The sequence below is a fragment of the Taurulus bubalis genome (assembly GCF_910589615.1).
Source record: "Taurulus bubalis genome assembly, chromosome: 15".
Lineage (NCBI taxonomy): Eukaryota > Metazoa > Chordata > Actinopteri > Perciformes > Cottidae > Taurulus > Taurulus bubalis.
The window spans coordinates 7425056-7452122 of record NC_136603.1 but is presented as its reverse complement, the minus strand read 5'-3'; the positions used below and the strand labels follow the sequence as shown (position 1 = coordinate 7452122).

Below are 27067 nucleotides of genomic sequence, written 5' to 3'. Positions count from 1 at the left end.
AGTAAGTACAGTCGGAGTCAGTGACGCGTATTATTAAGCAGACATGAAAATCATCAGCGTGTTGTCAAGTCAGATTTATGCAAGGAATACGAAAAGCATTAAAAGGTCTACCTTTCACCCACATGAAATGAGATCAAATCAAGATTAAGATCCCAAAAAGAAAATTTTCACTTCAATCTTACACTCAACACATTAATATGTTTTTCATTCCCTGCTGCTCCTCATCTTCTAGCCTCAGAGAGCTCGATCTGAAATTTATATTCATGAGCTTTTACAACTAATGGTAACCCCATAGTTATCCCTGTACCGCTATCGCTCTCTGCTAAATTAATATTAATGCATGTGAGCATTGGGTTCAGTTAAGTTTATGGGTAATCATATTCAGTTTATTCCTGGTAGGACACCAGTCACATTGATTAAAAGCTGCAACAGTGGTGTTCTCCCCAGCTAGGTGTGTTGGGCCTCCAGCTATTTCCAACCCATATATGCCATAGTGACAACACCCTTAAAAAAATCTGCTTCACTTTACAGTTTACAAAAATATACAGCCCAAGGTGAACTTGTTTACTTGCAGACGACGGACCACCAAAACACAATACCTCTTTGGGTTGTTTTATTTCTAAGTAGGCTATTTTACTCTTCGGGACAGATTTGTTAGCAGCATCCGGCATTAACATAAATCAGTGTGACGCTGGGCATTGTCTCCGCACAAAACACTCCAGACCGCTCCCACTTAAAATCACATGCTCATTAATTTTATCATTATCCTGGCCTGACCATGTCTGCCCATTCTCATGTGGGTGATAGATGTGGTCACTACTAAACCACATTAATCTTGCCTTACGAAAGCTATTGAGCGCCAAAGCGATGCTAAACTAGAATTACACTCTGGTTGAACAAAACAGCCCTGCTTATTATTAGAAATGAAACAAACATACCACACAGATTATTTCCCAATGCAAGTGTGCCGCTCACCTTGTTTGGCTTTGCAAGATCTCCTGTCAGGCTGCAGGATGTATCCTTCTGTGCAGCTGCATCTGTATGACCCGTAGGTGTTCGCGCAGGTTTGGCTGCATGCGCCATACATGGCACATTCATCATGATCTTATAGAAAAAGGAAGAGAGTCATTTGTAACAAATTAGGTGTGCTCAAACATGACCCAAATACATAAAGTATACTTAATGTGGCCTCACTCTGGCACCTCAGGCATAATTACTTTTATAACCAATGAGCCTTTTTTGGAGCTGCAGTACCCTATAAACCCCTCTCGCTCATGTCTTCCCCAAACAGGATCAAATTCAAGCAATGCTACTTTGTTAAACCCCTTCCTCCAGCCTAATTATGTACTGTCGTGCCATGTCCTTGGTCTAAGGTCTCTGCAGAGATCAAGACAGACACTACAACTCTAGAGGCACCTTTGGCAGGAAGATCCTGGCAGTCAGAAGCCATGCCTGTGGCACATATGTAGAGCGTAACAAGGGAGGGAAAATGTGTGGTGTATATACAATATGAGTGTGTATGCATGTGTACAAGAGGCCCTGCCTGCAGACAGATGGTTCTCATATACAGAACACCTCCTGCTTATTCATCGGATGGAAGTCTGGCTGAGGGCAAAAGGAGGGATTGGTGAGGGGAAGAGGGAGGGGAAAGGGGAATGGCTGCATGGCGGGAGACCCCCACCAGCGCCGCTGAATCCTACCTCTGCAGCTCGTCCCGTCCTCGCCGACCTCAAAGCCATCAGCGCAGAAACAGAAGGTGCCGTTTTTCGTCATGACGCAGCCGTAGCGACACCGGAGCTCGTGGCAGGCTGACAGGAGCTCTGCAGGGGGAAAGAGAAAGAGAGCGAGGAAGTGAGAATTTGAGAAAAAAAGGATATGAAAGGGGACGTGGAATGGGAAATTGCTTTTTTCTTTAATTTCCTCGTCGTAGCCTTTTCAGTCACTACTGCTCCCCTGTCATTTAGTGAAAAATAATTCCGGTTGACTGTCGCCCATTTAAACATTTATTAGAACATAGTTTCTATGAATCACCATGAAAGAAAATGGTATTTATGTTTGTGCATAATTGCTAGTCTCCCATAGCCAGACCTATTTCCACAGCTCTGTGTCAGTCTACATCTGGTGAGTTAGACAATAGCTGTTAACTGCAGATAACTACAGGAAGGAAATGAAAAACAAAAGTAAGAAATGTCACCGTGTTGATAAGTAAATGGAGACCAGTGGAGAGAAAAAAGGGATTTTTGTACTGTAAAGTATAAATGTTAAAAATAAACTGAGTTTCAAAAACCAATATGAATCATTGACCCAGCAATCATAGATGTCTGATGAGTACAATCCAAACTTATTACCAGCCTCGCAATCTAAATTCATTATTTTTTCACACTGACTGGCAGGTAGCAGCCCTCAGGAAGTCCCAACATTGTCATTTCCCATATTTTCAGAATATTGTTTTCGGTAATGATGCTCTGTATAGCACTTATCTTCATACAGAAGGAAACAAAGAACAGCTAATTATGGCCTGATGAAAGTTCAGCAGAATAAATAGCACAAGTGAAAGCATAACCTTCCAAACAAGGCTTTAATTGCCCAAAGATTGATATGCCACTGCTGAACATTAATTAATGTCAATTTACGGAGCAAAAGATAAAAGCATGCATTGATTGTCCTTGCTCTCTTCTGTGCTAACCATTTCAAGACATTATGAAATGCTGCAACAGAGGAAAGAATCATTTCTTGACAGGGTGTATTTACATTCAACAGTGTAGAGGGGACTGAACGACAATCAAAGCCTCAATTATCATGACTTACTAAATGACAAAACAGGCTTTGATTTGGGTTTTTGAGAGTTGGAAGTAGGTGATGTCAGTGGATCAGACACTTTTCAACACTTACTGAGCATTCAGAAGTCAATTTTTCATTACAGTGCCTCACTGTCTTCTTAGTGTGTCTTGACACATTGAGATTAATGGTGCCGTTGTATTGTTTGGAGAGCAATAATATAAATCTCAGAGACCAATATGTCAACTGATAATCATAAAATCTAGCAATGAAATATGGTGACAATCAGTTGACTAACAAGCCAGATGCATGGACACACTCACTCACACACACACACACACACACACACACACACACACACACACACACACACACACACACACACTGCACTTCTTCACTCTAGAAGTGCACTCAATCTCAAATAGTGAGCACAAAATATGCAGACTGTAAAACAATGGCTCCGTTACCTTTCACAGCTTCAGAGACGGCTAAGATGGAACTACAGGGGTGAACTTTTTGTTCACCCCTGTATATATATATATATATATATATATATATATATATATATATATATATATATATATATATATATATATATATATATATATATATTACCCTCAGTGGACTTTTGACTGACAGGGGGTTGAGTGGAAAATAACAGAATTTTCATTTAGGGGGAAACTACTTTTTTAAGATGATAAGAGAGCAGGCAAACACTGAAGTATTAAAATGGTAAATGCCCAGTAGCTCTTGGTCTTCAATGACCACAGAGAGCCAGTTTGGTTATTTATTTATACTCCTCACTTGCTCATAGAGGGGAAATGATTGAAAGGGCAAGACCTCAATAAACTATGAAGATAATCTGGAAACAAACTCCCTGCAGAGAAGCATGGTATTGTGTGTCTGTGTTTAAAGGATATGTTGTTGACATTAATCATTTTGTGACAATTCTTTACTTATTTATACAGCCAGTAGAAAAGGGTGACTGCCAGGCACACCTATAGGTTTTGCTGAACTACAGATGTGCAAGCATATATCCAAAGTTGGCCAGTGATGTTTAAACACCCGTAGACAAACACATACTCTGGACAAGACAATGTGTGACACAAAATCACAAATCCAAGTGTATGAGCCCACATCACACTGGGATTCATCTTTATTAAGGATACACCTTTATATTCACGCCGACAAACATCTAGAAGAAAGTCTGCAAGAAAGCTCCTGTTGATGATATGACTGGAGATATAACTGTCTCTTAAACAGTATATGCACAACATTGGCAGAAATGTACTGTTTTTTATCTAAGTAAAGACAACACCTGTTTGTGAATGGGAGGGATCAAATATATCACATCTGTGCAAGATCATCAGAATGCAGAGACTGATTTCTCTGATCCAACTCTGTGACAAAGTCAAAGGTGATTCTGTTGATAGTGCAGACAGGCACGCAGTTGGCTGAGGCTGTCTTGCAGCTCTCACCTATGTCAAAAACACTTCATTTTCAGAATTTGTTCATTAACTTTGTACACCCATTTAATGAGTTTTAAGAGAATTTCAAGAGAAGTGAAAAAGTAAGAAAAAACATTTCTACATATACGTATACGGATACAAAAATAAACAAGCACTCACACAACTGTGACTTGGTGGCTGTATCCACAATTTCAAAATGTATTTTCATCTCAATTTAACAAGACCATAAAAATGTTACCCTCTGAAAATGAATGCAACAGCCTGTTGGTTAGCAGCGTTACAACCTTTCTTAATGTGGCCAGCACTGACATAATGTGACACTGATGATGACATAAAATAAAGCCATCGCATTTATCCTGCTTTGCAAAGCTCTGAATTACTCATGTTTAACTAGTGATTACCAAACAGCGGTAAATTATATTAGAACACGCAGTGAAAAAGCTGTTTTTTCCCCCCATACAAATGGATTTCTTCCTGTTCAGAATACACACTACATTTCAGGCTGAGCTTCAATATCTGAATTATGAAGACCATTACATGTATGTCCAACCTTGGCCACAATGTTTATTTAATCAAAAGGATTACATGTTTAAACTCTTGAGCTACTCTGTAGCTGCAGCTCACAATGAGAGTTGCCCACCAATCCTGTTATCAAGGCCAATCTGGAATCAAAGCTCAAAAGTGGTTAAACACATCCTTTTTACAAAAGGAAAACTATACACCAGGCTACTTTAATTGTCAGCTAAATGTCACATAGGTCGCTCCGTCTGATGCAGCATCTATACCACATATTTTTTTGTGAATGTGAGCCGCTAGCGGGGTTAGCAAAACTTTTGTGTCAAACTAATTCACAGGAAGTGAATGGTTTTTTTGAGGGAAATGTGTACTGAGAATCCACAGGACATATTGAGGTGGACAAGAGAGCCACACTCCTCAAAGTGGAGCCATGTGAAGCTCTACAGTGAAATGACTAAACACTGACCACAATCAGGCATGGTAATGGTTTGGGGAAAAAAGTGCAGGTTGACAGTAATTAGAATTACACACACCAAATAAGAGCCACATGCCGGTAAAATGTGTCCGCTTGGATAGATGCATTGTGATTTGACGCTATCTTTCTGAGACATTAGCATTTGAATGGCTCGGTGTAAACAGACTTTCTTTCCCTTCTGACTGCTATTCATTTTGACTATTATGTCATTTAAAAAAATGTTTTTGTGAAACAGGCTCCTGACTGGCTGCCTCTTACGATGGCCCTACAGGTGTGAAAAATAAAGCAGCGTGCTGAAACTGTAGTCTCACTGCTCATTTCTGGAAGAAAATCCGCCGCCGATTTCTGTCTCAATTCCTATGCTGCCCCAAAACAGGAATTAGCAGGAAGTAGGCAACCGTAGACAAGAGGATGTTACTGTTGCAATTACAAAAACACACCATGCAGCTGCGAAGTATGTTCGTAGATGTTGCATAGCAGCTCGCCGCCGGTCACACTTTGCCGTCGCTCTGGTGGGTTTCCGGCGTTAAAGCCAACTATTGCATTTCTGTATGGTCACATCCCACAATGAGCCTCGGCAACCATTTCCACATTTCTACATGAATAAAGAAAGTACTGGTAACAGGAGCATCGCTTATCACAGGCTCCTTCACTCTGGAAGAAGTACAGCACTATGAAAAGTGTATTAAAATGCTGCCTAGTAAAAATATTTTTGAGATAGTCAGCCCTTGACAGGTGGGTCAAAAACTCACGCTGCTTCCAGCCATCTCTGTTTACTCGCTCTCAAGCTTGTGTATGGACCCCATGTGACCTGTGCATTATAATTCATCCCGTGGCACGGCAACGAGCGTGCTTCCCTGTTGTGAGGCAGTATGCAAAATGACTACATGGCGGGCTGAAGATATTCAAAGCTAATCCTTATATCTGCTCAAAGACGCCGGATCATCAGCTTTCCCTTTTGGCAAACACTGAGTGCTGGAGGGATTGTATACCTGCCAATGAGCCAGCTTGATGCTTTTCACGTATCTAGACCTCTGCAGTGCTACGTCTGAGAACATCTCAGTCAATAGTGAAGCACATGACACTATGGTCTGCGTATACACTTTATGTGAAAGAAATGAGCTCAGAAGCCTTTCATTTTCTATGATCCACACTCCAACTTAATAACTGTATATTTGGCATTCATGAAAAAGTATTTAATATATAAAGTCTCCTGCAAATAAGGAATAATACAGCTGAGACAGACACACTGGCAAAAGAAGAGTACACTCAAATTAGGATTAACCACAACGGTATTTATTTATTTCACCAAAAGGTACAATGAATGCACCATAACAAAAGTGACTGCTGAAGTTCAGAGCACATGCAGAAATATTGCTGGGCAAACGGATATAAAACAGTAAACAATATGAGCCAACCAATAACCTTTCACAATGTAGGACATTTTGGATATGTAAAATGTTTGAATAACTGAAACATGCAATCAAATGTTGCTCACTCTGAAACAAAGAGCCATATGCACTTAAAACAGCAAACTCTGTCTAATTTGCAGTCGTCTGCAGTATAATTAGCTTTCATCAGATGTACTGTATCAACCGAACGATTCTAGCAATTGCAAAAAGACATAATTCAATCTGTTTTCACATTGGTAAAAAGAAGACTGTGAAGATTTGTTTTTGCATTATTATATATTTTGAGAAAGCTATGATTTGCTTAAATTCGACTCATGATCTCGAAATTGCAACATCATTACGTCTCTGGCAGACTGTGATGTCCAGTTTTCACAATAGGGAGAGAAACCAGCATATTTAGCACAGATTCTCTGCAACGGGAGCATGTAGAGCAGGGGCATCAAACATACGGCCCGAGGGCGACAACCGGCTCGCCAAAGGGTCCAATTTGGCCCACAGGATGACTTTGCAAAGTGTGAAAATTGCAGAGAAGTAATTTATTCCATTTTAATCAATAAAAAGCACTGCTATTCTTGGTGGTGCACTGGGGGCCTCACTGTCCTAAGAGTAGCGCGCTCTATGCTGGATACGCTAGCGAGCCAGAGAGAGAGGCCTACCACAAAGTTAGCATCGCCCTGGTTCCCTCAACAAAAACCTTTGGGATTTTTCCATTGGATTTTGTATTTATGCAGAATTAATGAGAAGTTCTGTGGCAAAGAAGGTAAATTAGTTGTTGGGAGGTTTGAGGAAACACAACAGGCTGTTTATTCTTGTAGTCGAGAGATCAGCGAGACATCTCAGAGCGTTCATCATCTGTTTTGTAAATGGAATGTTCATTAATTATCAATTTCAAAAGGCACTTGTAGCCCATTACATAAAAACAAAATAAACATTTAGCGGTGTTGTTACTTATCGGTTATTTTGCAATGATTTCAATGATCCGGCTCATTTGAGATCAAATCAGGCTGAATTTGTCCCTTGAACAATTTGTTTGACACCTCTGTTGTTGAGTGGCTAAAATAATGATATGCAGTATCAAAACTAGAAATTTAAGGGGGAATCATTCATCATTTATTTATCTTTGTACGGATCTGTCATTGCACTCACGGGAGATTGTGAGATGATAATAAAATGATTTATGACCTTAGTGGTGCAAAAAAAATGTGAGGCTTGTATTCACGAAGGAGACACAGCTAACCCTAGCTAACTACACTGTGCTGTCCAGGAGCTGACAGAGACTAAACAGGTGTTGATGTACCATGACCCAAAGGCACAGTCTATTGAGTATCAGGGTAAATGTTAACAAGCGAGACTAACTCTTTGCCAGGAAGCTAGTTAGTCCACCTTCAGGGCTTCTACTTCCCCTGTGGAATACCAACTTAACCATAAAATGAGTTGTAAAGCAAATCACTAACAGTAGATAGCCATTGTGGGATGCCTTGTATCGACCTCCGTCGGCTGTAAAGGGCTATGATGTGCTAGTCAGTACCAGACGTAGACAGCAGGTCTCCTAGCAACACTGGTTCTCACTTGTCAGTCATTATGGGGACTCCCACCCAGAGGCCTGAATCTTTGATGCTATGTTCACAAATACATATCAAAATGGTTGTACCCTCTTTATAAAGAATAGGCACAATAGCGGCAGTTTCATCATAGTTGAAACTGAGAGCTGATAGTTGATCTTACATAAAAGTGAGGAGAATTACAATTTCAAATCTTCAGTATTATTCATGTGACTCACAAAACTACAGTAGCTCTCTCAGTAGCTTATTCCAGGGACATTTTACTCCACAGCATCGCACAAACAAAAACTAAAAACACACATCAATCATGACCAATTGAGTATAATATTCTCAGCTCTTCCACATTCTGCAACCCAGATGGTAGAGTTTGAGTGTTGAGTGTGGCAGTGTTGCTCTGCTCATACAAACCTCATCATGGGCAAGGAAAAGAATAACCAAATCTAAAAGTCAGATTACCCCATCTGGCCTAATTATGGCTTCCATTTGGGGATGGCCTTAATCTCTGAAGAGTCAGTCTTTCCCCAAAACTCTTCTGGCAGTCAAGGCCTGTAATTAATGTGGGACCAAATGATGTGCAAACCCAACACAGAGGTGCACCCATGGCTGGCTCAAGGACCTTTAATAAAGTTGGTTTCCCAACCATTCTGTAGGTCTGCAGCTGTGGTTGGTATGCCCTAGGTGGCAAGAGGGACAAGATTGATTCCACAAATATGAAATTGGGTCATAAATTCCCTGGGGTTCGATCATTCATCAGTATCCAGAAGTGTGTGCAGGGAAATATCATTTCTATAAAATGAGCAATGATTGCAGTGACACAATTTATTGACAAGGCTTTAGAAAGTTATCTGAGAAGCTTAAGTGTGTCAGCTTTGATGTGACGTGGAGCTGTCCGGATGGTCTAGAAGGTATAATTTCCCCTGGAAATTGAGAGATACTTGCGCATGTATATACATGTCGTTTTCAAGAAATGTAATCCCATAGCTCAAACTAGGGCTCAAATGTGACAGTAAATGTTGTTAATCCCTCAAAGCACAATTCGCTGAAGGATTTTGGAACTGGTGCACTGCCAGGCTTCTGACATGCCCTTAAATATTGGAAGACACATCATGGGTGTGGGTGTCGAAATCTCCCAGTAAACAATGAAATTTTAATTCAAACCACTCCTGAGGAAGAAAATCCGCTGTAATAGGATCTGATGACACCAGATTGTTTCCTCATATTAGGACGAGAACTGATATGAGTGACAATATCTTGCCAGACTGTGGAACAACAAAGTAAGATGCATGAAATATTGATTGTCAGTGTCTGCTGGTATTTAGATAGTGTGTACAAGGGCCTGGCAGCTCCCTAACCAGTATTAGTAAGATAACAAGACCTGGAATCGCGACTCATCAAACAGCAAAGCAAAATATGAGATCATTTTAAATGAGATGAGTTTAATACGTAATCCTTTGACAAATTCTTTGGGAATTCGATTTTGAATCAACAGATGCATCTGTACCGAAAGCAGAAGTAGGAATTAAAAGACCATTGAACATGACAACCTCACTGTCTGTAAAGTGACCATGGTGAGGTGGAGTGACACATTCAAAAAGCCCCGCACATTGCAGAGTACCACCGCAGAGAAGAGAGCTATCACTTTGACTACTTACTGTAAATGTTCCATCCATTAGATGGGCAACAATTTAATAAATATGCTAATACGCTACAGTCTACAAGGCTGGTTGGCAGCGCATTCTCAACCTACTGAGAAGCACTAGAAAGATGATTGAGCCGTATTCGTGCCTCGACATTTGGTAACAAGAGCATCACTTATCACAGGCTCCTTCACTCTGGAGGAAAGTGTTTGTTTGGGTTGTCCTACGGAAAAGTTAATCAAGTGAGATAATTGAATGTTGTTCGTAGACAAGAGGGTGGGAGGGAAGGTGCATGTTTGACATTGTTTAGTTTTCAGAGGCTTTATCGTCAGAAAATGAAGAGAAACATATATTAATGCTTTCTGTATTGTAAGAAACAATTAAGGTGTGCTTTTGTCGAAGACGATGAACCGGGGAGACGATGCTTTCCCACTTCCACGTCAGTAATGAGATTTTTTTTTTGCCCTGTTACTTTTCAGCCTGTGTACTCAGAGCTATAATTCAAATCCCCAAATAGCTTAAATCAGTGGGTTCTCCGCAGAGGGTAAACACATTGCCTTTGACAAGTTGTGCTGTGACACGGAAATCATCGTCGCATAAAAGTCCAGATTACCCTTACGTGGCAAAAATAGATCCATATGTTTGGGAATCAAATGCATTGCAGAGGCTGTGAAAGCAGAGTGCTGGGAGAGGCGGCAGCTCCTCATCACAAACATTCAGCGGCAGTCAAGGGATTATTTTTGCAGACACTTTTCTGTTGGAGTGCGACTGGCACAGGTTCAGTCTGAAAGTCCAATCTCATATTTAATCACAACCAACTAGCTCTCTGGGAAGCAAATTAGGGATGTTTGTTCATTCGTTCCTCTTTTCCTTTCTGCATTATAAAGCTTGTTGTCAATTTTACAAGTTATTTTTTTGCAGCTCAGAGCTAATATGTATCTAATTCCTCAATGAGGAAATGTGGATATAGTGGCTTAACATGTAATGCTTATGGTGTCAGGATGCAGCCAAACTTAACAAACCCCAACAATGTATTTCAACAAAGTATCCCCTGACTTCAAAATACTGGTCGATCTGTGTTCAACAATATTGAGTCCAATGGGGAAAGGTCTGTTGTTGTACCAGTTATTTTGTTTTGCCTCTCAGATAAGTTCAAATATGGATGGTATTGCACATTTTATTTTTCAGGCTAATGAGTGCTATTTAAAATGAAATGACATTTGATATATTACAATAATTCTTAAGGTGTCACGTGTGATACCTTACGGCAAAAAAGTACTACACCTACTACCTTAGTGTAGCTCGAACTACGAGGATGAGCAATGTGAGGAAGAAAGAGGCAATGCTTCTTACCAATAATGCACTTGTGATTTAAACCGCATTCATTTTCTGCAAATTTGAAAAAAGGCCTGTATAAGCACCCTCAGAAAACGTATCTTGAATAGAATCAGAATAAATAGTGAAGTTTCCTGTTGTTGAGATACTCTCACAGGGTTCTCTCACTTACTCAATTTGTTTTACCAGTCAGTAAGAAAATTCAACTTTGCCTGGGTTCCTATAAACATTGACCAATTTATGTCACATTAATTTAGATATGATAATGATGCTGGACTTTACTCAAATGTAATCATGACATTTAAAAGTGGCATCATAATATTTTTGACAGCTACATAGTTGGCCAGTCATGACAAAGTGCTGGCAGATCCCGCCCTGACAATATTTTGATCAGACTGAGAACACCTAATGATAATGTTGAAAGCTCTGCACTGTCGCGGCTTACGCTAATGTTGATGTTAGCTTCACTGACAGGAAGAGCTTTCGAGTTTCACGACTCTGAATCCTGGATGTCTCAATTAAGAGCTTTGAATGTGATACGCTTCAAAAGATGATATGATGTGCTTAAAAGTTTAACTGAGATATTCTGACAACACTTTACATTCAACAGCTGTTGAGCTGCCTGCTAGCTACCTCTCTGAAGGGATCACTAGGCAATCATCAACACTGTTCGTGGGAGAAATAAATACTCACCGCTCGTTCATAAAAGAAAGTAAAGTCACAAAGCCCAATCCATACTTTCAAAATACAAAATGTACACTAAGCGCCGTTTCTTCTTCCACAAAACCACCTTTAGCAAGCACATACCAGCATGCAGATGGCTTATTAACCAGACTACAGCCACACGTTTCTTTTTTGTCAAATGTAATGTTAATAGCTTCAATCCACTTACTGTAGCTACTTAGACTGGTGTCATTGATTAAGCTCACATGTAAACCTTTACTTACACAGCGTGTTAAGACACTGTTAATTATGTAAGTTGGTGTTGGCGGGTGGTGTGATTCAAAAATTGCACTCTTCACTCAACTTTCACTCCAGTCAAACTGTGTCATTAACCATTTATTAACTTTCTCACGAGGCTTGTTATCTGGAATATGATTTATTGAAGAGTAAAATTACCAATATTTAATGTAGGCTCCTGATTACAATGACAATAGTGTACTTTACAACCTCTTCCCCCACATCAGGAGAATCAAACACAATCAAACTAATCAATCAATGTGCATCTTACTTAGATCTCCTTAACTACATGGGGGGTGGGATTACATCCAAGCTTTATGCTTCATTATACTCATGAGAGCCACATACTGATGTGTCGATTGATATTAGCAATTATTTCAAGCCTTTTTTAACAGAGGGACCGATTATAATTCAAATTCAAATATAATATAACAATCATAGGAGCAAACAGAGAGAATTAAAGTTAATTCAGACGACTCACGTTTCAATATCAGACAACGTACAGTAGATATTAAATAGTTGATACAGTACATCGACGTATTTTTCCCTGAGAGATCACACTTGGAAGCTGAGCACAAAGAGAGAGAGGAGAGAGATCAGGGAGAACATAACTTCCCCAGTGGAGGAAAACCGAAACGGAGGCTACAAAGAGGATGAATTGGAACAGTGAGCGCCAGGCGCCAGCAATAGCGGTGGCAGCTATGGTTGTATTGTGAGCAGTGAAGCAGCTCTTTCATTGGCAATGGGAGAGGGAGCACATGCGTGACAGCTTAAACAGAACACTATATTAGAGCAGGGCATAGCATGTATTCTGTGTGTGTGATTTTTACAGCGTGACTCAAGGCCTCACTCATTTTAGGCTTTGAATTATATTCATTGTTGGCTGTTTGTGATATCAAAATTGACCTGTTTTGGAAGGATTATTTCTTCTTCTGCTCCACACTTCACCATGGACAAATCATGCCTGATTCTGCAATAAATGTCAAGTTTTCATGAGCCGCTAAATGAGGCTAAGGATGAATGTGATGGTCGGGGTCGAGCTCAGTCAGGGATAGAAATACCAGAGTACTTGTTGTCTAAATGTCACTGGAGGTGAAAGACGTTGTGAACTGCATGTGGTGCTCCTGTTAGCGGTCAGCTCACTCAATTCTATGTTATTGAATTAAACATTCAAGCAATATCTACAGCAAGTAAATAATTAACTGTATTTCAGTTTATATAAGGAGAAGAACATTCTGGCAGTATTAAAAAACAAAAACAAATCATTGACTCAAATGCTTTGTGCTGTATTTTCAATGAAAATGAACACAGTGTAATACTTTTTTTTTCTCCAATTATAGTAATTGAAAACATCTTCTTCTAGTCGAGCAGTGACAAAAAAATATCATGGAATAAAAACTCATCACAACTGAACAGCTTTTTTATTAATTATTGTTTTTTGTGCTCCAATTTACATGCAACTTCCATCTAATTGCATGTTCTCCTTTCCACCATGTGCACTGAGAAGGGCACAAATACACCTTATGAATGGGCAAAGCACTGTATTGCAAGGTCATGACTGCAATCTCATGGCCCTGCTTAAACCAATATCCACACTGACATGAAAACTGAGCCCAGATTATGATGTTTTTTATCAGCGGTTACTGACTCATAAAACTTAATGCTGATGATCTTTCTGGGCATTCACACAAAATCGTCTGTATTCATTCTCCGCGATGACACACTATGCACAGAAAGTGCCAATTATGATACACTAGTGTCAGCATACAAGTGATTAAAGTCAATACGTAGACTCGTTAATGTGAATATAGCATATTCATGGTACATATATAGCTGTCTATAGTGTATCTGATGGCACTTTTTTGTAGAAAAAACAGTCTGAGTTCAATTTGTTGCAGTGTATCCACCACCACCATCGTGATATTACAACTGGGGTTACCAAGGTCAGAAGAAGTAATAGGAGGATGAAATGCAATATATAATATGGATATCAGATGTTATACGGTATTATATTATTCCTCTGTTCAAGGTCATTTGTATTTAGATTTTCTACTACCGGTAGATTATGTGTGCATGCTAAAATGTTAAAAAACACTTTATACACGTACACTTTCTGCCTGCATATGCCTGTATTCACCATCTGGGAGATTCAGGGTCCATGTAACTGCAACTGCATTGTAGACAGAGTGACTATCATTGTGGCAAGGGAAAATAGAAGATGTGAAACAGCAGTCAGGAAATTATGTCTGGTGAAAAGAACCCTGATAAAAATACAAAAGAACTCAGATTAATGGTAAATTGATTACTTTAGGAGCACGTCCCCACTTACACTTAGCGTTACCCTGGTAAGGCAGCATGTCAACAGAACTAAAGGTGGAGTTACTAAATACTTTAGAGAATATTGTGTAATTAATATTATCATCTGCCTATTCAAATAAAGTTTGTCTGTGAAAGAGAAACAAATGTGTTGTGTTCACAAGATTACATTGCCATAAATGGACCAGTTGTTTTTTCCCATAATAATAATAATAATATCTCCTGTTTAAACTGCTGTCAGCCTTTGTGGAATAATGTTATACGTGTCTAATACCACAAAATCATTAATTGTAAATAAAAAAAATGTCAAAAACACTCCTTAGAAATAAAGCTCTTTACTGATAGACAGACAGTGAGTACACATAATGCAAACAGTAGCAAAGCCATAACTTGGATGTAAACTGGCAGGATCTTGAGCTAAAACGACATGTCACAAATTTAACAATGTGAATCCTTTGAATCATAACGATTGTAATACTTTGACACACACACTGCCCAGCTGGCTGCTTCAGCCAGCGTCATTACGTCTTCACGGATTATTTAGCCAAAGACAATAATGAAACTGAAAAAGGAAATGGCTTTAAGTTGCTCTACATGGTCGGGAGGCACAGAGAAGAGGTTTATAGACTTTACTAACAATTTCTCCTCTCCTCTCTCTCTCTCTCTCTCTCTCTCTCTCTCTCTCTCTCTCTCTCTCTCTCTCTCTCTCTCTCTCTCTCTCTCTCTCTCTCTCTCTCTCTCTCTCTCTCTGCTCACTCACTCACTACATTAATCCTTTTATAGCACAGACAATACTTTATCTTGGTGATTTGGTGCATAACAATAAGTCTAAAAACATAATATAAATTATGATATTTTAGCTTGTGTCTCTTTCAAGGGAGCCACTCTTTCCCCGTACCGCCGGCCTGAGCAAGGTAGTGACGGAGTGCTAATTTATCAAAAGGTGCACAATCAAGCAAAGACAAAACCTATTTTTCTAAATGACTTACAGTTTGACCATTTGTTGGTGAAAGATCAATATATGTTTGTGCCCATATATGTCATACGGGCACAAACAACGTCAATTCAGGACCCTATTTCTGGTCCGATGCTACGCTGTACTACGGTCTGCGTTCGAAGGATGATCAGTTATCATGCAAAAACTAAGACTCTAACTGCTGTAGAATTGTGGAATAGTAAATGAAGTGTTGAGCAACATATCACCGAGTTTTCATCATTACCTTGTGTAATTTCCCGAACTATATATAGTCACAAGGTTGTATTGCTGACATTCACTTTGAGGCAGCAGTGTGACAGCGTTGAGTTGGCTTCAGTCTATCAGTGATCTTTCACTGCTGTAATTGAGTCATGATACTGTCTCCAGCAGAGATTTTTGACATCATGTTTTGTTCCCACAACAACAACTGATGCTTTTTTGAGTCTTGCTTCCATTGGCGAAGATAAAATGGTGACTGTATGAACCAGTATGAAGAAGTGAAAACATTGAGTAAACTACTTGAACAAACATGCATCAGAATTAAGCTTTCATTTTATAATATCTAGAAGAGATCTAATGCCGAGTCATACGGGTTGACAAAGTCTCCAAATGAATTTTCCAACCAGCTCCATGTCGTTCCTTTCATTCACCAGGTACATTAAGAAGATATTTGTTGACGACTACTTTCTGAGACTGACCTTAAGATAACATGTGAATTCTGAAGCTGATTTGTATTTATTTAAGTCTGACATTTGTCTTCCTCATGCCAGCAGTAGAGACTTCAGCGATCCCACGGCACAGCCATGAGCATGTGATTAAGAATGAGCAAGTTTCCTGAAGGTGAATGAAAAGAGTTTGGTGGTTTTCCATCTGGGCACCTTCATTTTAAGGCCTCTCGGGATGTTCGGCATGTATATTCATAAGAGGTGGGCAGGAACGGGAGGGGTAAAAAAAAGTTTTGTAAGAGACCCAGCTGGTTGACTAAAACTTCTCTTTGGTGACCTCAATTTCTCCTGCTTCCCAATGAGTTTGGTCTGTCCGTGTGGGACAAAAAATACTGCACAGCATGTGTCCCTGAGTGAAGGAGCAGAAGGTTGGAGCCACACAAACTGGAATTAGTATATTGTTAATCTTTAACACTGAATTTAAAATGTGTGTAGAAAGACAACAAATTTATATTTTCTAAAAAAGACAAATGTATTTTTTAAGAAAGAATCAATCTTACTCTACTGACCAGACAAGAAAGCCAAAGAAGTGGACTGCAGTTTTGCATAAAGAGGTGGATTTTTAGCATTCAGGTCACATTCTTTCACATCAGATAGCGGCTTTTTTCAGAACACTAATTCATAGCAATGGATGTGTGCGTCAGACTGACATGAAAAGGGGATGTATGCAGTTCACAAGGTTAAGGCTGTGCGGAACTCACAGCAGTTTTGCAAAAGGCCAGACAACAAAGACGAGGCCAATATATTGTAGATAAATCTGTGAAAAGCAAGGTAGAATCTTCTATGGTCTACATAAGGCCATATTAAAGTTATTTAACAGGGTCGATCGCAAGAAAGTTTGGGAAAGTGGATGAAAACTATGGAAAATTAACACAAGAGCAAGATGTGAGTTATGGCAGCCATAAAGCCATAAAGAGTATGGTTAATAATCTAAAATCTGTGAACGGCACCTAATGAGATAATAAATACTATTTTGGGGCAAGAGGAAAAGACTGGAATAATGTGGTTCGTTCAAATATATATCTCAATTCAGGTTAGAAGAAAGATTACACCGATGTGTGATGTACTAAAATGTATCCAAACTTATTGACATGTTTGAGCGCATCAACATCTATTTAAACAAAAAACATGTACTCAAATTATATTGCAAATCTTTAAAAAGTTTATTTTTTATATTATATGTAATATTGACACTGATTTTGCAGCCCATTTGATCAAATGAGTGTTGGTTGCTTTATGGTGACTACTTCAGTGAAACTAAAACATGTCCTTACTGTGAAAGACACAGAATGAAATATGCTGCAGATCTCCTGTTTGGAAGTTGTGGGCTTGGAAGTATCAGTACGTCCAGCTGATGCACGGGAAATCACATGGACTGCAGGATGTATAGGTAATTCAAGTTTGGCATTTAACTCGTCGCAGAGAGGAAAATAATTTTACAGCATCAGTTTCTCTTGTGAAAAGACCAAAAGTCTTACACCAAAAAATGGAGCATACAGATTCCTTTTCAAAGGTGTACAACAAATATGTAAAAAAAAAAAAAAAAAAAAGCCATCTGATAGCTTGTGTATTTCAAAATGGAATATCAAATAACAAAATGTCAAGTTTTTAAATCTGAGATTATGAGATTACATGATTTATATTTCTGATTAACAGCAACAAATATTTCTTAATTATTACTATTTGAACATACTGTAATTTAGAATACATAATGGTCATAGCATATTTTATTTTACTTTTGAGTCTTTGAGATATACAAATATAATTTGTCTGTACTCAGTTCCTCTTTCTTAAATTGCAAACTGCACTGAGTTACATTTAGAGGTTCATCAAAGTTTCCGAGCTGTTGCTTTGTCCCCAAAATAAAAAAAAACATTCATCTGAACAGAATTCCACTCACACATCTTTGTCTGACCTTCTTTCTGTCTACATACCTTGTACTTTCTCCAAGAGCCAGTGGCTAATGCACTGACTCTTTAGTGCTCCCAGTAAGATAAAGAAAGGTGAGGCTTAGTTTAATTGTATGCTAGAACTATATTAGAGTAGTGTCTAATTGGTTTCCATTTGGGGGATCTGTAATAGAGAGAGCAATTTACAATTTGCAAGCAGTGTAAATGTATTATAACTATGGCTACTTAGGACTGATGTGTGTGTAGAACTTCTTCTCATGAACATATATAAAGCTGCTGATAGAGCAGTTGATAACTTAGATTTGAGTCGTCTCATCCTTCCAGCATCAGTGGATGAACTGACATTGTGTTGACACGCGTTTGCAGTGCGGCATGTGGAACCTGCAAAAACTGTCTACGCGTTCGACCTCGGCTGACTTGAGCAACTCTATGAGGTTGGTTTGGGGTTTTCATTACACCTGACATGACATGAACACATAACTTGAGCCAGGCTTTAAGGCCTTCTACCCTGCTTGGTTGGATGAGCAGACCTTAAGGCAGGGGTCGGCAACCTGCGGCTCACTGAGGCTTTAAAAAAAAAGAAAACGTTTTTATTTTATTCTTCTTTTTTTTTTGCCCAGTGTAAAATCTTTCAAAGGGAATTCCACTCATCTTGGCGTTTGAGGTAATATTGAGTCACTGAAAAAAAAAAAAAAAAGTTTAAATATTTCTTAAACTAAAATGTGCATCACATCCTGTCACGTCACTGTCAAGCAGCTTCCCCTGCAGGTGCAACTCGTGATTCACAGAGCTCCGCCCTCGCTAAACTATCAACGGAGAAAGGTAGTTTAATTCTGCGTGGACGTATTAATTAGCTTTCACTGCCAACGATGCTGCTGACCTGTATGCTTGATATGTGGCGAGGAGTTAGCAAACAACAAAACATTTAATGTTGAAAGACTCTTCCAGAACAAGCACACAGCATCTGATGAAAGGTATCAAGCTGCAGAAGAGCGATTTATCAACTGCTGCAGCAAACTGAGCAAAGTAGATATACTTTTTTACATTTTTTTACGTTTGTAGTGCTCTAAAAGTCCGGCGTAGTGAGGACGCTCAGTGTAAACGTAGCAAAAGATATGCGTTTAAAATGTAAAACTCACATGAGGATAACAAGAATAGAAACTGCTACCTTGTGGTTACAGGATGAACACTCTACCACATGAGCCACATATATATAGATAGGACTCAAGGTCTGCTTAGTTGTGTATTTAATGGATCTTAATGTAGCTAACACATGACTATTTTTTTCTCCTCTTCATAAGAGTTTGATAGTTATAAACAGGTCAAATAGCAATACAATGTCAACAATTGTCTTTATTCTTGTTCTATAATTTCATAAATACAACAAACTATAGTTTGTTGTACATATAATATAACTATATATTCAACTTCATCAGCTTTGATATCAAATAGCTTTTGCGGCTCCAGACACTTTTTTTTGGTGGAAAAAAGGGCAAAATGGCTCTTTGGATAGAAAAGGTTGCTGACCCCTGCCTTAAGGTATTAACCCTGAAGACCATTTGGTGTAGCTCAGGAACAATTCAGCAGATTTGGAAAGTAGCTAGAACAGGGTATCAAATGTATGCTATTGCAGCCCAAAAAGAACGGTTGTAGAATATACACGTTTCCTTTATGCTACGAATATCCATTTTTAGGTGATCTATAAACTTGAATGGGGAAACCAGACATATTGCATACTGTTACGATGTTGTGTCCACTTTAATCAAGCTTGATTCAATTCCATTCTCTGGTCCAAGGCATTCTACCAAGTAAATCCTTCAATAGTGTAGGGAGTGAGACGTTGGAGGACACGTTTTCTGTTCCATCTTGGGCTTTTCACTACTGTCAATCAGAGGCTGTATTATTGCACCGAGCACAAGTGTCAAAAAAGGTCGTGGTCTCTGCCAGACAAGGGCGACTGTTGTGCTAAGACAACGGCAATCATAAAGCAGACGCTGTCTTTTCACGGGAGCCAGGTGTCCGGAGCAGCTTGGTATAGTTGCTAAGAGTGAGAGCAACAGCCAGACCTTGTGTACAACACAACACCTGGTGCTACTGTCCTGCTGAGTCGTTTGCCTGTTCTGACAGGAAGGATGATGAGAATTCTCCTTGGCAACCAGTTGTACCACAGAAGTTAGAAAGTGTCAGCTCATGCCACCATTTCATGAATTAGCAAAATCCTCAACCATCACCACCATGCATTGAGAGTTGGATGTCTTCCCAATGATAGATTAAGCAGTGCATATCTGTGAATGTGAAATGAATCCCTGAACTCTTATTATCAAAGAGAACAAAAACGTTCAGACGCTCTAATATACTTGATTAAAGTTTGGAATAATAAGTATCTCCATTAACAGGGCGCAAAAGTAAAGCGTTTTCCACAGATATATATATATATATATATATATATATATATTTTACAAATGTAATGCAGATTTAATGTGTAAAATAAATCCCACAATCTTAATAATCCAAATAAAATGAGCGTGATATGATTAATTAACATGATAATGAGAATACGTATGAATTTATGCATTCTAAACCCAAGGCAAAAAGAAATCAGGTTGTGAAAGCATCATCATTAACGCTTACCTCGACAGTGAACTCCTTCATCGTAGCCATCCTCACAGTCTCTTGCTCCATTGCAGAGTTTATTGAAATGAATACATTTGTTTGTCCCGATGCACTGTATGTGATTGAGGGGACATCTGATCACCAACTCCTGCGCACCTAAAAAAGACAAACGACAAAGTGTGGGAAACTAAACTAAACCGGTATCTCCATTTTTTTTTAACAGTATCAGTTTAATGCCAAACGTGCTTGAACAACATTTTCTCAGCATATGTAGTAGCACTTACAGTGGGAGACCATATGTGAAATACATTTGCATATTTCATTGTCATTATCGTTTAAAAAGGCCGTCAAAAAAAACATGCCGGAGGAAATTTGTTTGCCTGCAAAAAATACAAAGTGCTGATACTTCAATAACCCTTTTTTAAAGCAGCAGGCAAACTTATGCATATGCAAATATATTTATATTTCACGCAGCATTGTTCTTTGCACACAACAGATGTTTGCCACAATGCTTCGCAGACGCACTGATGGAGTCCCATAACGAACTGCCCGACTCTCCCTGCCAGCCGGGCAAACAGCGACGAGCAGCTGTTTAAGGATTCATGAGGCACATAGGTGACCCTCATTCATGTGGCAGCCACAGGAGCACATAAAACACAGCTGACCAGTGCACCGGCACTGTAAATGTGTCACATCTCCACCTTAACTACATTGATATCAATTACCAATGTGCCGCTGCAGCCACTTAATGGGAAGATTTATCACCCATGCGATGGGGTCAGTCCGAATCCCCAGAGCCCCCCCCGCCCCCAGGAACTCACATCCACGCGCACTTGGGCCATCTTGACTGGGCAGTTACTTATTCACAGCATCCATTTCTACTTTGTAAGGTAAGAGATGCAGCGATTAATGTGGCCATTACAAAGAGAGCTGTCATCCCCTGCTGATTTACAGACGGGTTATGTAGAAGTAGTTGTGAGTCTGTATTGACACAATAATGACTCATATTAGTTTCTCCTCCAAAGCTTTTTTATTGCTTTAAAAGCGTTGCGGGAGAGGCTTCTTCTTTAATGAGTATTTCTTGGCCATCTCTTCGAAACCCAGTGATTCACCCCATTTCTATGCCATATTTAGGTAAGTCAAATATCAGTGACCTTGTCTCTGAGAGTTCATATTTCATACATGAGCAAATTGGCAGCCTCATCTGCTGGGATCCAAACTGTCTTTGAAGCACTCTTCTTATTTGATAGCTGTATTCCTTTCAGACATTACATACAAAACAATCGTAAATCCAGATAATACAGTCCGTAAAATATATGTATATATAAATATATAAAGGGTTAACTAGCTTTCTTAATGATTGTTACTCTACAACCAGAATATAAATATAAAATGGGGATTCCATCTACAACACGTCATCAATGGCCTTGGAAAAGTGTGTACAATGTATTATTTTTACACATCACTGAAAAGGGAAGAAAAAATATGCCACTGCTGACATTTCACACATATTTGGAATAAACCTCAATACCTGGTAGGTCTTTGTGTTTAACTGACGTACATTTCAAAACACATAGGAAACCTTTACTCACTACACTAAAAGTAAACACACAACATTCCCCCCAGTGCCACACAACACTACATGTCCATTTGCCAAATGTGCTATTTAACACAAAGCAGTAAGTGTCTCTGACAACGTAACAGCACTGTCAGCCTCTCCCCTTGCTGTCCCGCCACATGGGTTCTAATCTAATGTGATAAGGGGAGGGATGGTGCATGAATATTCAGCGGCTCTGATCTGTCATGCAGGGGTACACAGATGGTCTCTCAACAGCTGAGGTATTCAGAATTTCTCCACCAATTCCCAGGCTACTGTAGTATGTTGGATGATGGCACAAAGTCGTACAAACGGGGACGAGCACAACGCCATCCTCCATAGACAGCGATAGCGACTCAAGCTTCTCTCCCCTTAGATTCCCAAATTCAAAAGGTACTGAATGACGCTTTCACCAAACATCCTGCGTGAAAACCCGCCAAGGAGTTTATTATTCTGGTTTAGACTGGCATCTCGGGTTGAGATCAGACCCACGCTAGAAATGACAAAACATCAGGCCTCCAAACATCATGACCAAAATTGAATGATGCCTGGCCGTGGTGGAGATGGAGAAAAGCCGCAAATGCGAGGCTTTGTATCTCTCATCGCCATCAGCCTCCAGTGCTCCCAACGGGGAGGAGGGAGAGCCAGGATGAGAGCCCGCTACGGAGGGAGCTGAGCCAGCAAACTCTTGCCCATCTCAGCGGACCTCATCCGGGATGTCCAGATATTTACGGGTGAATATGTCCAGCTCTTCTGCCGTTAAAGTATCCGGACGGTCTGCCAAACTGCCGTCCCTGCTTTCTTCAACGCTTTACGTCCTCATCGTCATAACTTCTTCACTTGTTGAGGAATAAAAACCGAGAGGAGAACTACAGCCGCACTGCGGTTATTGCTCGTAGTTGTAGACAGACCGACAGAACAAACTGCAGGTCCCAGTTGCATTAGGCAATTCCTGATGTATAAATCTCCAATCACTTAAGATGAAAATGGCAAGGTCCCAGTAATGGTTTGATAAATGAATAATGTCCATATATGAAATGGCCAAGCACACTTAAATACCAGTTTAATCATAACACATTGCGTGGAAAAGAAGATGTTCCCCATGTAAGCTAAGAAAAAATGTGATATGCTTATGCAGGTAGAGCGAGACATCTTCAAGTTCATCATCAATATTTATTAACGCCTTATTACATTCCCATCTAGTCTAAATATTGCACACATATTACTGACGCTGCTGCAGGCAAACCCATATTTGTGTTGTAATTGCACTGAATATGCGTTTAATACCTAAAACATAATTTTCGGCAAAGAATTCTAAGAACTGATTTAGATTTTTAGATTGTAGGATGTAATTAAAAACCATGCTGCTATACGTCTACTCTGAGGATTGAATGAGGAGGAATCAGCTAGGCAAACCTAATAACTCTATTAAATGTCAAAAGAGACTTCTAGAGGGGAATTTCAGCAGCTATGTTCATTATGATAATCATGTTAATCTGAACCAATGCCAGTTTGTGCGTAATAATGACTCCCTACAAGAAAATAACCCATCAGCAGGAGAAGCTTCTTCATCATATCCCAAAGAAATAACAATTTCATTTTCTTGATTTACGGTTTAAATGAATGATCAAATTAGCACCATGATGCCGGATCTGAGGCGACGGCAATGTAGACTTCCAATGGCAGCTTTACAACAGCGGTCAATTCTACAATTACAGTGACATTAGTTGTATGCACTCTCATTATTATTACTACAATTACATAAATCACTAATCTACTCATAAACATGATGACAGTGCAAAATCATTCAGGTAAATCTGAACCGAAGCCAAACTGTCAGAAACAGCAGAGACAGCAATAGCTTTCACTCGCTGCACTACTTTGCCTGCCGTCCAGTAGCGTCCAACCATTTTACATATTACTGCAGTGCTCAAAATACTACATGCGCATTTGTGTGGTGCTCTACAGGTGCCGATGCACAACATAACTAGGGACAATCAATGAGCGGTGCAGGTCGGCCAACTGTCTCACATCCGGCGTGAGACAATTGACACTTTTCGTGTCCATTTTCTCAAGCCATGAAAGACAAATTTACAAATGTGCGTCGTGCTGCAAAAAGAGGACACTGAGCGCTCACGCACAGACAAGACAGAGCGGCAAAATTATGACTGCGTAAAGCCCTGCAGTCAAGCCAGCTGCCGCTTGCATTGTGAAGATGAAGTCTTGTGCTATTTTCGGTACCGATAAGAAAACCGCGCATTTCAGCAAAAATATATTACACACTGTTATATCAAATAAGTACGAGTTTGATCTGGTCAAGACACCATTACACCAAATGTTGCAGTATTTTAACAGCCTCTTTTTGTGTTTCCTGTGTTTTGCCCCTCCCCCTGGGCATGTCTGTCTGGCCCACTTCCAATCTGGCCCCTCCCCCATCTCCCTCCGTGACAGAATAAACTCCATTTGTAGTCACACTCACAGCTGAATGAAGCACCCTTCTTTAGGGACTAGGGTTTAAATACAGCTGCAAGCTTCAGGACGAACTTCTCTCTCTCACGCAAGCAAATTATAAATGAATATCAGAAATATAAATAGTTTATAGATGATAGGAATGGGGTTACATTACAGTAGCTCCCATTTTAGAAAAGTCATATATAACCGAGAGAAATTATCAGAAGATATAACCAAAATCTAAAAACATGTGTCTTAGACTACAATAGAATGTCAATACAATACATAATAATATAATATAAACAAGGAATATGTAAATCATCTCTGATTAAGTATGTCAAAATTGCAAAATAGTATAAATAAATAAAAATATTAGCTACAATTTACAGTACTGCACAGTTGAATTATTGCAGTAAATGATTGTAGTGTTCTTGCAGCGTTCAAGATATACAAAATTGTGGGGTTACAGTTGCTGTAAAAAAAAAAATATATATATATATGTTTTATAAATATGGGTATATGGGTAAATAAGGGTATATTTGATCAATGTATTTACTTAAAGTAGTACACATGTCTGTATGATTAGAATCGGGCTGCGTGTCCTCGGGCCGTCTGTGGGCACGGCGCTCCTCTCCCGGCGCTCCTCTCCCGGCTTCCAGTTGCCACTGATTACAAACAGCTGCCTTCCATCAAGTACGTCGACCTCGGATCTTCCATTGTTGCGACCGTGATGGAAGTTTGCCGTTCTTGGACGCAATCAGAGTTATTTCTTTGTGCGGTTTGATTGTCTTGAGCTTACTCTTCTTTCCTTGTGTCTCCTGAATCGTGACCCGCGACTCCTCTAGCTGCCAGCCAGCCTGCCTCAGCAGCTTGTTACCTTAACCTTGAGCTATCGCACCAGCCACGTTTTCCCTGTCATCAGCCTGCTCAGCTCTGCTCAACCTTTCATCATCCTCATCACCCTTGGTTCCCACAAACAAATACTTTATTTACTCCACACTCAGCCTCTGTTTGCGTTCGACGCATTACAGATTATAACTGGTAGATAGAAGAGAGTCTCGTTTATTCTCTATACTGGAACAGTGTAGACATTTTCACACAATGAACATATGCAGTGATTACTATAAGTTTCGGTAGCACTTTATAATAACTACACACTACAATATTTAGCATTAGTAAAGCATGAGTAAACACTTCATTCATCATTTATAAAGCATTGTTCCAACATGAACACTCATTAGTAACTCATTAGTATGCAATTCATAAACACAGTTAGAAATGTATAATTCTTGATTAATAAGCTTGATTGGATTTCATACTTTATAAATGATGGATTCCCCATTTGTAAATTAAGTAATTTATATCGCAAACCAATTAAGCAATCATGAAATGAATGAATTAAGTGTTTACTCATGCTTTGCTAAAGAGCATGTAGTTATTATAAAGTGCTACCTAAGTTTCATATGTACAAAGTAAAAGTTATTCATCCATGTGTGAATGATATACGTTGCCAACAAACACGTTTAACTACTGTCGTAATGAGTTGCTACAGTGGTGCTAACTTTCACACAATTCATAGACCAGCAGTTTGTAAAAAAAAACTATGACAGAAGTGGCGCGCAATGTTGTTAACATTAATCTCTGGGTTGATAAACTGCGTCACTGGTGTGGAAGAATACATTCAAAGTGAACGAGCCATGAATATTTCAGTTATTCTGCTTCCTTGTGTGTGTTAATGTGAGTTAAAGCATCAAGAACTCATGGAGAACAGTGAACTCATCCTCTCTGTATGATGTCTGTCTGCGGTGAAGTCATTGTTGTTTTCAGACTTTAAGCTGGAGGATGTTTGGGTTATAAGATGTCAGGGCTTCGTAATGTTGTGGTTTAATTTGAATAACTGATGGAAAGGGATGATATATTTATAACTTTCATGCAACAGCAGCGCTGTCGAGCCATTTTCCTCGTATCTCAGCTTGATTTGAGTACCTGGGCTGTTTGTACCCGGCTCTTCTTCACAGACAGAGAAAGAAAGTAACTAACTGTTTACATCTTGTGATGTTCAATTAATTTAGAGAAAGACGTGGATGCCATAAATGAATGACTACATATAGTGCTTGCCTCCTTCCTCAGCATGGACAGGACAATGAGCAATCAGTGGACTGGCTGATCACATGGGGCTGTTGAGAAGCAGCCAATGGCACAGTAGGAACTGGACAACTGTCTGGGGGGAAAACGAGTTTGCCTTTGCATGTTTGTGAAAACGCATGGTCATCATTTGGAGATGCTCTGTCAGGGCATGCGTTTGTTTTGGCAGCTTTACACCTTCAGTCTGGTC

General features: G+C 39.5%; 1 protein-coding gene across 1 annotated transcript in view; it reads right to left on the bottom strand.

Annotated features, from left to right (window-relative positions):
* lrp1bb (low density lipoprotein receptor-related protein 1Bb) overlaps nucleotides 1–27067 on the bottom strand; it is a gene marked incomplete at both ends in the record, with an annotated part of 233942 nt that overhangs the window by 129999 nt on the left and 76876 nt on the right. Inside the window, 3 exons of the mRNA XM_079230683.1 lie at nucleotides 976–1104; nucleotides 1701–1820; nucleotides 20703–20840. Of these exons, the coding sequence (XP_079086809.1) occupies nucleotides 976–1104; nucleotides 1701–1820; nucleotides 20703–20840 (387 nt within the window). The remainder of the gene's footprint in view (nucleotides 1–975; nucleotides 1105–1700; nucleotides 1821–20702; nucleotides 20841–27067) is intronic.